The 14,170-nt window shown below is 35.3% G+C and overlaps 1 protein-coding gene across 1 annotated transcript in view; it reads left to right on the plus strand.

Annotated features, from left to right (window-relative positions):
* FBN2 (fibrillin 2) overlaps positions 1-14,170 on the plus strand; it is a 222,800-nt gene that overhangs the window by 135,507 nt on the left and 73,123 nt on the right. The window contains exons 17-20 of the mRNA XM_086410495.1: positions 888-941; positions 2,515-2,640; positions 4,842-4,967; positions 10,137-10,256. Of these exons, the coding sequence (XP_086266621.1) occupies positions 888-941; positions 2,515-2,640; positions 4,842-4,967; positions 10,137-10,256 (426 nt within the window). The remainder of the gene's footprint in view (positions 1-887; positions 942-2,514; positions 2,641-4,841; positions 4,968-10,136; positions 10,257-14,170) is intronic.

The raw sequence follows: 14,170 nt of genomic DNA on the forward strand, positions 1-14,170 counted from the left end.
GAGGAAGACTATCAGAAACCTTAAAAGAAACCTAAACTTTGAGCAGTTTTACTTCTAAGAGATTAACCTAGTGACATTTTGAAATTTGTATTATTTTCATCAGTAATAAATTAGTAATTATTTATAAATTTATTTATAAAAATTTATAAATTTATTTATAAAAATTTATAAATTTATTTATAAAAATAAATCAGTAATTATTTATTATATCAGCCAAAAGTTGAACAAACCTAATTTCATCAATAAGAGATTGAACGAGTGTAATACATCCACATAACTGAGAAAAAAATAGTAATCTATTAAATGGGCTATTACGTGAAATGTCTGTTTTAGAATACAGAGGGTCCAAGCCTGCTCCCCCACTTATAACCTCTGTGATCTGAGCATATTACTTCCCATCTCTATTCCAACTTTCTTGGCTATAAAAGAGGGAAAATAACAGTATCTAGTTAGTGGTATTGGGAGGGTTAAATAAATTATTAGATTCAAAATGCTAGAACAGTATCAGGCATATGACATAGTAAATGCTACTTATTACATATGTTTCCTGTTATTGAGAGAAGAAAAAAAAAGCTTAAAATCAATCTCTATAATACAATTTAGATTTTTATTTAAGTTTCCATAAGTAGAAAATATTTGTAATATTTATCAATATATTAATGATTAAGGTGATAATTACAAGTTTGTTTTTTTTTACTTTTTTACGCTTATCTCTGATTTTGGAACTCTTAAAATAATTATGTGCTAGAAAATTGTGATTTGTTTTCAATTTTAAGTTATTTCAGATAATTCTTTTTAATGATAGTTTTGGAGTTATGAAAGTGACTTGTGTATGAAACCGACGTAATTTAGAGCTTTTGATTTCTCTATGTGTTTTTATCTTACAGCTGAATTCCATGGCCTTTGTAGTAGTGGAGTAGGGATCACTGTGGATGGAAGAGGTAACTGTTCAGTTCTCAATCTTATAATAATTACTGCACATCTTTATTATTATAATATTATAGATATGGTATATTTGTATTATAAAATATATCCGTGCAATGTAGTAAGATAAATTTTCTTCTAGAAGAGTGGTTAAAAGCTAGATGATATTAAGCAGTATGTAGATTATCATTTTTTTGCTTAGTAGATAAATACTTATCCGTTAAATATGTGTTGTTAAAAATGTCACTAACAAATTACAGCCATGATTTTATGGATACCTTGCTTAAGAAGAAGCTGCAGTTGGTTAAAAAAAAAAGGGAGTCAGTTTGAAGAAAAAATGTAAAATAATGGCACTGACATAGTTTAAACAAAAATAATCTGTATGAGGTATTTGATATGGGTCTTTAAGAGATATTTGAGATATACTGCCCTGAAAATAAATTGACTATTTATGGCTAGGAATATACTAAAATGTTTCTACCCATCTATAGAAGTACAAAGTTTCAATGAAGTTTTCTTCTTTTAAATTTAGCACTATGATAGACAAAATTCCAATATGGAATTTGAATATTAAGTACATATGTGTTTATAATTTTAAAGTTCTTTTATATGTTAATATAGTATCCTTTGTTTTTTTAAATAAAACTGTAGGGTGCTATTCACCTTTAGTTTGCATAAATATTCCTCTACTTTCATATTTGATGAGACTTTAGACAAATTATAAATTAATTGACAGTAAATATCACATCTTTGCAAAGAACATCAGAAACAAGAGTAAAAATGCCAACTTTTACAAAGATGCTTCTCTCAAAAACCAAAAGACTTGACATTTCTGGAGTATTTAAGGCTTCCTACATTCTAGAAAACAATAGTTACTGTTAAAATTTGAGCATAGGGACCAAAATTTTGTTTTACACCATTTTTTATTCCCTCCCATCATTGCCTCCCCAGCAGAGCCAGCTGCCCCGTTGGAATTTAGTGACTTCTCATACAAGCACATCATTCCTCAAGTCCCACTTCCTATCGTGACAGAGAGTAGTCCTGTTCATGGCTTGTAAAACATTGTGTTCTCAAACATCCACATTTGAACTGACCTCTCCATCAATTTCAACTTATCCACAAGGAGAAACATTTACTAAGTATCATATTGCTTAGTTGACTATAAAAAATGATAATAAAATAGAAATATTCCATGCCTTTGGAACCATAAAATTATATAGAAATCCTAATAAATCTTTGCCTTTTAATTAGATGGTTATAGTACCTATCAAGTTGAGTTTTCCTTTGGGTTTTGAGCCAACAGCCTATAAATTTCTTTATTAATTTTATCATAAATGCCAGCACATTACATGGCTTAATTCTTTGAATTTCTGCCAGTTCCCTTCACTTTTCATTTTTACCAGGGAAGTGTCCCATATCTCTTGATTTTATTCTCACTCCTTATTTTCATTTGCTTTCCCTTTCTGAACAACAGCAAATTGGAGGGTTGCAGGGTTAAACACTATGTGTTTTGAGTGATCTTTACTGGACATACATGTATCAACAGACAGTAAGTGACTGTGAGCATTAAACTTTGAATATTTAATGCAGATATCAATGAGTGTGCTCTGGATCCTGATATATGTGCCAATGGAATTTGTGAAAATCTACGTGGCAGTTACCGGTGTAATTGCAACAGTGGCTATGAACCAGATGCCTCTGGAAGAAATTGTGTTGGTAAGTTATTTGTTTTATTATGCAGGGGCCTTTTGTGTAGTTTAATCTCATGGATCATAGGAGGAATCAAACTATAAATAAGTGACTAAAACTAGAGGTCTTATAGTTTCTCTTGTTTCCTTTTTAGTATAGGGATATAAAAATATTGGAATCAAATACTGTTAAACAGTAACAGACTTTTTAGTGCACAATTTAGTATTAATATTTAAATTAGGTTTTTCCCCCAGATGAATGGACATATAGCCAATTATTGGCCTGTTTTATCTGCATATATCTTAATCCTATAATATTTTACTAGGAAGTGGGACTCAAAAATTAACAAGGTGGTATGTATGGATAATATACTGCTAAGTTGCTTCAGTCGTCTCCGACTCTGTTCGACCCCATAGACGGCAGCCCACCAGGCTCCCCCGTCCCTGGGATTCTCCAGGCAAGAACACTGGAGTGGGTTGCCATTTCCTTCTCCAATGCATGAAAGTGAAAAGTGAAAGTGAAGTAGCTCAGTCCTGTCCAACTCTTCGCGACCCCATGAACTGCAGCCCACCAGGCTCCTCCGTCCATGGGATTTTCCAGGCAAGAGTACTGGAGCGGGGTGCCATTGTCTTCTCCTCGGATAATATACTACATTAAGAAAATTAAATATTACAGGTTGACTTGGAAAGAAACAGTCAATTGCTGCAACATATCCAAATATGATAAATGAGATGGATGTTTCCTTTTGTAATTTATAAGGGAATGTTTGAAAAACCTCAAATACATAATTCTTATATTCAAGAATTTGTGAAAAATCTAGATTTTCCAGCAGAGCACTTGAGTCCACTTTTATAAAATGAATGTTAATCAATCCTTCATTATATATAATAATTTTTACATCTACCACTAATGACTCAAATACAAGTCTTGATTATGATTAGAAAGAAATATATTTTTCCATGTTTATGGTTTTGAGTTTTATTACTGATATATGTTACTATATATCCATCTCACCTTGAGTTGAAGATACACATATAATGGATGTATGAAATTATATTAAATATCATGCACTTAACAATAGATTTTGATACCTATTGTCAGGGGCCCCAGCCAGAGATTGTTGAACACTTATAAAACTATGCAAACCACCTAGCTTTTATTCCCTAAAAGCAAAGTCACTTCCAGCATAGCATCTAAGTACAGCTGAGTGCATGGGTACCCTACTGAAAACAAGGAAATTCAATGAACATTCACACACTGAACACGGTTCATGGCAGTGCTCAACTACATGCATAATTTTAATAAAATTAAAACTAGATTTTAAAATAAAAAAAACAAATTTCAATTTTAGTTTACTTAGGTCTGCCCTAACAAAGTACCCAAAATGGGGTTACTTAAAACAATGGGAATCGATGTTATAGTTTGGAAGTCGAAAGTCCAAAATCGAGGTGTCAGTGGGGCCATGCTCTCACTAGGGGAGAATCCTTCCTTTCCTCTTCTAGGGGAGAAGGGCTCGGTGGGAGAATCCTTCTTTTCCTCTCCAGTCTCAGGTGTTTGCAGGCAGTCTTTAGCATTGCTCAGTGTTTAGATGTGTCACTCTAGCTACACGCCTGTCTTTCCCCTGTGCATCTTCACATCAACTTCCCTCTGTATGTGTCTGTCCCTGTGTCATAATTTCCCCTTTATTGCTGCCGTTGGTGTCCACACCTATACTTGAATACAACCTACCCAAAGGATCTTATTTTAATTTGATTACTCTATTTAAGAATCCTGTTTCTAAATCAGGTCACATTCTGAGGTACTGGGGGTTAGGGATTCAAAATATTTTTTTGAGAGACACATTTCAACCCACAGCATGGATCAGTGGATAAATACATTGTGATTGGGCCTCTTGGCAAAGTGTATAATCTTGGGGGAGACTATAATGATGCTTAAAATGTAATACTACTGCAAGTCAACAAGTAAATGAAGAACAAAGTAGTCATGTGCCTTTTCCAAAGCATTAACACACATCCCAGGGACTTTAAAACATCTTAAGAGTAAGCACAAGATTGTTCCATTTGAGTAAAATGTATTTTGCTTAGGGTCAAGGAATGTGCTTTGGGTACAAAGAGACAGAGTAAGGTATGGGATGAGGAAGAAAAACAAATAACGAAATTAAAACATTTTGAGCATCATACTGTCCGTTTCACTGTGTGTGTCTCCTGTCTTCTAACGGTGGCTTCCAGACATTGATGAGTGCCTGGTAAACAGACTGCTGTGCGACAATGGTCTGTGCCGAAACACACCTGGGAGCTACAGCTGCACCTGCCCACCTGGCTACGTGTTCAGGACTGAGACAGAGACGTGCGAAGGTAAGAGCCGCTTTTCTTCATTGTGAATAGTAAGCATCTTAATATGCATGAACCTCAAATACATTATCAAGCAATAGAGCAAAAAGAATGTTGTTTGAATATGTTTTAAATTTTACGATCTCAGCTGATCTGCCAGTTTTAGAAATAGCATGCATCTAGCCCAGTTTATAAATACCATCAGTTTTGTCCCATTCAGAAGAAATATCAACACACATTTTGAAGTTAATGAAAATAAGTGAAAGAAGCCAGTTTGTTTCACTTGCTGATAAAATATCAGATTTTTGTTTGTTTGGTTTTCCCTTTTTAAAACCAATGTAACACATTAGCCTAGGAGAACCTGAACTCACAACAAAGTCAGCTCTTCGGCATTTTATTTATCAAATGATTGATAGACTTCAGAGGTTGGCCCAGAAAATAGGCTAACCTATATTTGAGGCCTGAGTAAAAATGGTCACCTAAATTAAATTTATAGTCCAAGAAAATTGTTCTTTCCTTTTGAAAGTTATGGCTTGAATTTAAGGATCATGAATTGCTGTTTAAAAAAACCTTCCTTTTCTTTTAAGCCCATTTTTCTGCAGTGAAAGCTATATGAATCAGTTAAATGCTTCAGAAAGGCCCCATTTTCAGTGAGATACTAGCTAAGCTATGAGTATCTTCAATTATATTTCTGTTCCTTGATCAAAGTACTGTGTATTTCAGGATAATTTGCTGTATGACTACTGGTCATTATTCCTTTTCAGTTGCACTGTGTGGGCCTACAGAAGTATCCCATGACATTCTCAAATCCAATAACTACTTCTGAATAGTAACTTTAAAAAAAAGATTTCATCTTAAGATATTTGGAATAACCCTTTTTTAAATATATTAAAGTATTTATTTCCTGGTAACTTCATAGCCAAGAAAGCTGCCATAGTAATATCATGCAAAAAGATGTTAACATTCTCTTCTTCTTGTTTAACTTCAAAGCATTCTTACGAACAGAAACAACTTAGGACTCAAACAAGATGCCGAAATACAGATGACTCAGCTGAAGTCAATGCAATGCAATTACAAAGTGCAATTCTAAGTTTGGATTGAATTTGAGGGACCAGTGAAAAACAGTAATTAGCCTGAAGAGAGAAAAAAAGTAAAGAAAAATGAAAACCTCAGTATAAAATGCAGTTTTTCTAAACTTAGTTCAGATAACTGTTGAGTTCCCCTCCTGTCCACACCTTTTTCAGGAGCTCCTCAAAGAGAAGCATACTTTCCATTCCTGACTAAAGTACTTGAAGATTCATTCATCTTGTCCATAGATGAACAGAGACATCTGTCAGTATTTTTTTTTCTCTTAGTATCTTTTTTCATTAGTCCAAGCTTCCCAAGTGTATGCATCCAGAGTTTTTATCTTTTAGCACCCATACCCACTCTCCTTGGGCTTCTCCAATGGCTTAGGGGTAAAGAATCTGCCTGCCATACAAGAGATGCAGGAAATACAGGTTATTCCTTGGTCAGGAAGATCCCCTGGAGAAGAAAATGGCAAACCACTCCAGTACGTTAGCCTAAAAAATCCTATGGACAGAGGGGCCTGGCGGGCTGCAATCCAAAGGTTTGCAAAGAGTAGGGCGTGACTGAACATGAGCCCCCTCCCCTCAACACCTTTTATCCTTCAGAACTGCCATGAGAAATGCATTTTGTAAAAGAACGTAATTCCAAACCATGAGTTTACTCCATGAGTTTTTTGGGAGGGTAGGAGAAGAGATTTCAACAATTGTGTTTCCTTTTGTTTTTATTCCTGAATTTCTACACCTCCTTCCCACTGCCCTTTTTCAGTTTTATCTATTGCCTATTGGAGCGATCTATTGTTAAATGTCAGGAAGCTCTGAAAGCAATAATAACTTAGGATATCATCTTCATTTAACTGAGAAGCTGATGATTATTTGAACTGGTTTCCCTGTCCAGTGACAGAACGCTCTTGTGCCATTGTGAGGGAGACACAGCAGGGAGCTATATGGATGGTGTCTGATTCAATTTGGTCAGTTTGGTTTGAATACCAGATTGTCAATATTTATAGCACATTGCTTCCATTTTGACAAGTAAGATGAACTTGAAGCATACTAAGAGGTAAACTGTCAAAGCATAAATAAAAGGGATTCACCTACTTAGGTGACAAAGTGAAGAGTGGTGTTGAATAGTATGACATTGCTGTGTTTAATCGCTCAATTGTATCTGACTCTTTGTGACCCCATGGACTGTAGCCCTGAAGGCTCCTCTGTCCGTGGGGATTTTCCAGGGATCAAACCCAGGTCTCCCACTCTGCAGGCAGATTCTTTACCATCTGAGCTACCAGGGAAGCCCAAGAATACTGGAGTGGGTAGCCTATCCCTTCTTCAGGGGATTTTCCCAACCCAGGAATCAAACCGGGGTCTCCTGCATTGCAGGTGAATTCTTTTCCAGCTGAGCTACCAGGGAAGCACAAGTATGACACTAGATGATTACATAAATGTTAGTGCATAGTAATACCAAATCAAGCTGCAGCAACGGTGTAAAAGCATGGTCTTTACTTATTTTGCCAAAGAATAATTGTTCCTGATAAACTAGCCTTTTCTTTAATATGAAATATGTTTTATATCTGACATTATAAGAAAGAAGTTCATGTTATGTAAATAAAAGAGAAATGATAGAGAAATATTTGGGTTCTAGCCTTATGACATTGGTGGAAATAAAAATGATTTATTGTGAAAAACTCAACCAGATAAATGTTATTTCTACGCTTTCATCCCACTATTAAGTTATTTGCATTTAATTAAAGTGTTTTGCAAAAAAGAAATAGACCTAAAGACCATGGAAATCTTTTCCCCTTGGGTGTCCTTATTTCCAGCCTTGCATTCACACGATAAATTTGTGTGCCTGAAGCAGTTCTCTGCATGCTATTCTTTCTAAACTAATTTCCAAAGACTAGGCAGGGAGTTATTAGCCAATTCATTGTCAATTCCAGCTTTCTCTCTATATATTTGCTATATGCACTAATTTTACTTGTCATTCATGTTTTCAACAGTCTATTTTAAGTATGTATTAAAAAGCAGTAATCAAGTTTCTCTGATATTTCAAACCAAAGTTACAAAAATTTATTTTACTTTTTTTGTTTGAGCTCTGAGAGTCTGTGAAAGTTAAAATTTTTACAGCAAGCGCTGTGGTTTAGATTGTGTTTCCAGTGACATAACTAGTTAAATGTAAACCAGATGTGCTTTGAAGTTTATTTCCAGGAATGTACAGTGAACTGTTTCAGTTCCTGGTTCCATGACATTTATAACATAAAAACAATGTATTTAAAGAAAAATTAAACAGTTGATATCTGTAGCTGTCATTGCATGTGTTTATACCTTTTGAGTTCATAATTGCTTAATATAAAATCAGGATTTTGCGCGTTGATGAAATTGACATTTTTCTTTTTGGGGAGGTTCTTAACAGATTAAATTAATAGGTGATATATAGTCTGTCTTCAGATTAAGTATCTGCTTCTTTTTTGGCTCTCTGATTTGTTTTTACATTGTGGTTTTTTTTTTTTTAATTTAGTACTCTGGAGTAGATGTTTTCATTCCAAATCTGTGCTGTATTTACAAAACCTGCTCTTATATTTTTAGGAGGCTTTCTTGCTACAAAGGACCTGAAAGAAAGATGAGTTTATATTTCTTAAAAACAATTTCTACTTCAAGAATCCATTAAATACCTGGGTATTATTTAGTAGTTTTGAAATAGCAAAGAGGAAACATAACTGTTTTCCACATGGATTTTTAAGTTTGCATTTCAAGTCTACAGACTTGAAATTAGCAATGAGCCCTTCCTTTTCAGAACCAATTTAGTTTATATTTGACTTGAGATGTTCAAGAGTAAATGTTATGATCTTCTAGTTATTTGCATGTTTTCCTCAATATAATATTCCTGTTTAATTCAAAGAGGTGCTTAGAAAAAAATAATAAATACTATGGTGAATTCAGAAATGGTAGTATTCAATGAAAGGGTATCTTAAAGTATGTTGACCTGTTTCAGATAATTAACCAGTTATAGAAAGAAATCTGAGTATGTTTTCCTTAAATTGAGTGGTTTAATTTATACTGAAAGTCAGTCTTTGATATTGTTTTTAGTAGTTTAGCTAAATCTTGTATTTATTTTTAATGAACTTGTATTAAACTATTTAACCTTATTGGTTTAACATCTTGTTTAGTCACTACTTGAGAATATAGGCTTACTCTAATTCCATCATACTTCTGACCATCGACAGGAATTGTTGATTAGATATAATTGTAGATTATGATATGCAATTTGACTTCAGACTCAAATCAATGAGAGTAAAAATCTATTTAATACAATTAAAAGTTTATTTTTCCTCTTCTTTTATTTTAGCACAATGAGTTGTGCTTTGAAATGGTCTCACACCAGGACTTCCTGGTGGTCCAGTGGTTGAGAACCTATTGCCTTGCAACGCAAGGGATGTGAGTTCCATCCCCAGTGGGGGACCTAAGTTCTCATATGCAACAGAGCAACTAAGCCCATGAACTTAAGACCCAATGCAGCCAAATAAATAAATAAATATTTTTTGAAATGTCTCAAACCAAACATGGAAATGTGAACAGGAAGGTGGAGAAGGGCTGGAAGAGAAGGCTCTACCTGGTGTTAAAGTTTCATCCCTTATTTCCTGATGTGTATCCAGGAGTTTGGAATTAAAACCAGGATTGCGATGTGTTGTCTCTACTACAGGCTTTTTAAATTCTTCCAAAACCTCATGGAATCACCAATGACAGAAACAGTCACCTTCGTGCATAGCACTCATTGCACCTAGGAATATGTTGCTTTCATGGAATCAGAATTTGAATTTCCCACAGGAAAATTATATCTCATTACCAGAGAAAATTAATCCAATTTATGTAAAGTTGTAGTGAAACAGTAAAGATACTGAACCCTTTCAGAACAGGCTGATTCCTGTCGTCCTGCTGAGTCCCCCAGCTGTGCACATGTATATCCATACTGTAAAATGCACGTCTCCATTCCCCATTCACTTTATGCCTCATAGATCCATATTAAAATCACAAGAGCCAAGTTTACCAGACGTTCTGGCATAGCGTGGCTTGTTGGAATAATATTTTCCAGAAACACATGGCAGCTCTAACAGAATCTTTTCCTTCTGGATTGTAGATATAAATGAATGTGAAAGCAACCCATGTGTCAATGGGGCCTGCAGGAACAACCTTGGATCTTTCAATTGTGAATGTTCTCCTGGCAGCAAACTCAGCTCGACAGGATTGATCTGTATTGGTAAGATCTGTGCGTGGTGCTGATGTTTCAGTTTCACTCCAAAGATAAGCAGAGACACCAGGACTTACTGTGGGTAAACAGTACATGATCACAGGAAGCTAATAATTTAGGAGTTACTTCAGTTGTTTTCTCTTGTTATCCAGGTAGGAGTAAAACATGATAGTTTACACTAGACAGACTCTTAAATTTTGTTAGATTCTAGGAAGCATTCTTTTTGTGTAAGTGTATATATATATATATATATATATGTATGTATGTATTATACCATAAATTATAAGCATTTCCATACCACACACATATTTATATTCATTCCCCAGGAATGCCTTAGGCAGCAATACAATCAAATCCTTACTGCATACTTTTTATAAACAACCTTCAATGGTAAACAAAAATGTGATCACATTTGGACTCAGTTAACAGGACAAGAACTTGAAGAGTTGAAACTTTAAACAAATAGAAAGAATTTGTTGGTTTTTAAAAAATTTCTTCTATCAGTCATAACTTTATGAATGCCAAAGAATTCTTGCTTTGGAAAATCTCTAAGAGAGAAAGATTTGAAAACTTCCAGGACTAACATGTTTCAATGTATCTCAAAATGTAGAAGGTCAGTTCTTGATAAAGGCATGCGAGCGTGCTCAGTCTCTTCAGTCATGTCCAACTCTCTGCGACCCCATGGACCACGACTCGCCAGGTTCCTCTGTCCATGGGATTCTCCAGGCAAGAATACTGGAGTGGGTTGCCCTTTCCTTCTCCAGTGATAAAGTATGAAGTGAGTGAAGTGAAGTCGCTCAGTCGTGTCCGACTCTTAGCGACCCCATGGACTGTAGTCTACCAGGCTCCTCCGTCCATGGGATTCTCCAGGCAAGAATACTGGAGTGGGGTGCCATTTCCTTCTCCATTGATAAAGGCAGTAGGACATAAATAAAATGAAGCAGTCAGATCTATTATAATGTTACTATAAGCAACTCTTCAGCTTATGTAAGAGAAAAAACCGATCTCAGTAGTTCTTTCCTGCTTCTAGTGTCTAAGGCTACACTGACTAGATATACATACTTTACATTTTTACCTAGTATCCACTTTTGGTGGTGGTTTAGTTGCTAGGTCGTGTCCGACTCTTGAGACCCTATGGACTATGGCCTTCCAGGCTCTTCTGTCTGTGGGATCTCAAAGTGAACTAAATATATATTTCCAAATAGGGAGGTGTTACGGTTTTATGTAGTGCCAAATGAATTGGAAGTTTTTGTTTGCTATCTATTCAATATGAATTTTCAGTTTAGTGTTTGCCAAAGACAATAGAATTTTCCATATTATATCTGATGCTAACAGTATTTAGCTGGATACTTAGAGTACCTGTCTGTCACAGGAAGGAGAAATGATGAAGTCCAAAGTTTCAATGAAAACCTTCCCTTTGGAAATGCCAGCATTCAATTTCCCAATGGGGTACAGCTGGTGAAATTTGAGCCTTGCTCCGCTCTCCATACTAGAAAATAGGCTGCCATCTGCCTAGGGCATTACTTTCTTTCTCACAGAATTCCTGGTTGAGGGTGGAGGGGGTGCATATGGATTGGATCTGGTAAGGCAGAAATATTTTTGTTAAGCCACAGTTTCCAACTGAGATAGAATCATTTTATTATGCAAAGGAAATAAACTCAGCATTAGTCAATTAATGTCTCAGAAAACTAAATCTGTATGCCACTTGGGCATCAAAGATACCTTAAGAGTTTTTGCTTCATCATAAACACTTCTGGGATTTTGGCCTCTTACTCTTATAGTTAATTATTAATGAATAAAAAAACAAAGACATTTTATTTCCAAGTTATTATGTTGGACACCTAAACCCCACAATATTTTTCTAAGCCAATGTATTATGTGTGTTCATTCATTGTAATAAGATTTGAGTATCTCAGCCAAAAGCTGCTCAGAAAGAAGTTTACTTAATATGTTTACATTTTAGACATTATTTTATCTGCTTTTTTTCATTAAAAACAATTCAAGCTTTAAAAACAAATAGGAAAATATACATAAGAAATATTATGAATGTACTTTTTAAATAAGACTGTCAAATGGCTTTAATCAGTGTTTAGCCTGCAAATTGCCCCTTGGTAGGAACCAAATCTCTAAATTTAAAACTGAATAAAAATCCCCTGATGTAATTTCGAATTTAAAATTAAATGGGAACATAAATGAATTAGTTAGATACAAAGAATATTTCAGGATTTAGAACGTATTCTGCAAGCTTCATAAACATAAACCAATCTTCAGCTGTTCTAGACTGCTTGAAGAGACTATTATTTTCTGATTGAAGTGATGAAATATAATAGAACAATATATTTGATTAATCTTTCCTGCATTATACTGCTTCCATCTGATGGCTCTGCATAATCCATACCAGTTTCCCTCATCTTTGGCTCGGATCTGAGTTCTGTCCTCACATTTCATGGACACAACAGGGGCAGTGAGCTCTCTGTTGTAAAATCCAATGGTCGATTCTTGTTCCTCATCTTAGTCTATTAACAGTATTGAACAGAGTTCATCACTCACCCCCTCTCAAGAAGTTTTTCCTTTTGGCCTTCTCTTTTTCTCCTTTCACTCTCCTGGCCTCTTTCCTGTTGCCTTTGTTAAATCTTTCATTTTCTCCTGCTATCCAGTTGGAAATGTCTCACAGGTCAGTCTCGGGGTCCTGGGATGGTTTTGCATCTCTGTTTTACGTACATGCTTAGATGTCCTCTACATTAACTCTCACAATTCTCTCTCTAGCCTTAATCTCTCCACCAGGTTCAGACTTGTCTTTCTAATTATCTGCATAGTATCTCCACTGGGGTGTCTAATTGGCATATCAAACAGCATGTCTAAAACCAAATTTCTATCTTTCAGCTCAAATCTGGGTCTCCTAGAAGCAGTTCTGTCTTGACAAATTGTAACTCTATTTTTATAATTGGAGTCATTCTTGATGCCTTTCTCTAAAGCTTCAGGTTGAATCCATCTAAATCCTGTTGATTGTACTCAAAGTTTTTCCATATTTCAACCCCTTCTCACCATCAATTTCAACAACCCCCAATCCAAGCCACCATTATTTTTCTTTTTGACTATTCCTATAGCCTCTAGCTTATCTGCTTACCCTGCTTTATTTTTTTGGAGAGCTTAACCAACCTCTGACTATATAGCTACATCTATACTGTGACTGCATGTGTGTGTAGTTACATATATACCTATACACACACAAGAAGAAACAATAAGGAGAGATGGATTGTGTATGAATGTATGTCTATTGATTTTGTGAGTTTTCAGTGTTGATACAATACCAGTCTAAAGAAGCACTAAGTTGCGGAATGAGGCCTCTAAAATCACACAGTGCAAGTTTGAATCTTGATGCTGGCCCTCCTGGCTGGGTGACCTTCTTCTGGTAAATTAGTTGACCCCTGTGCCTCAGTTTTCTCTTCTACCAGTTGTCTGTATCGTATAGGGTTGTTTTAAGGGGTAAATAAACTAATATATGGAAAGCCTTTCATAGTGCTTGTTGCTGCCTCAATAAATGTTAGTAAATATTTATCACAGTATATCTTAAAATGACTACAATCAAGGTGATAAATCAGTAATTAACCCAGTTCTTAAAAGACCATTTGAATACACAGTGGCCTTACACTGTCATCTCTGTTTCCTCTATGCTATGGAATTTGCAGGTTAAACCTATAAAAAAATTTATAATGTGATAGCTGATACAAATGCATATGAGCAAATCTCTTTCATTTGTGCACAGTTTTTATCCAAATTAAATCTCAAAATAGAAAAAAGCAGACTACCCATCTCTTCTTCGCATCCTTGCCCCATAGCTCCTTGTCTTCAGTCAAGGACAGAGGTGTTTCCTTTGTTTTACCCTTGAGGTTTGATTCCTGAGTTGGGAGGATCCCCTAGAG

The sequence above is a fragment of the Bos grunniens genome, chromosome 7 (genome assembly GCF_055505025.1).
Source record: "Bos grunniens cultivar Pamir isolate PY7600 chromosome 7, Bosgru_T2T1.0, whole genome shotgun sequence".
Classification (NCBI taxonomy): domain Eukaryota; kingdom Metazoa; phylum Chordata; class Mammalia; order Artiodactyla; family Bovidae; genus Bos; species Bos grunniens.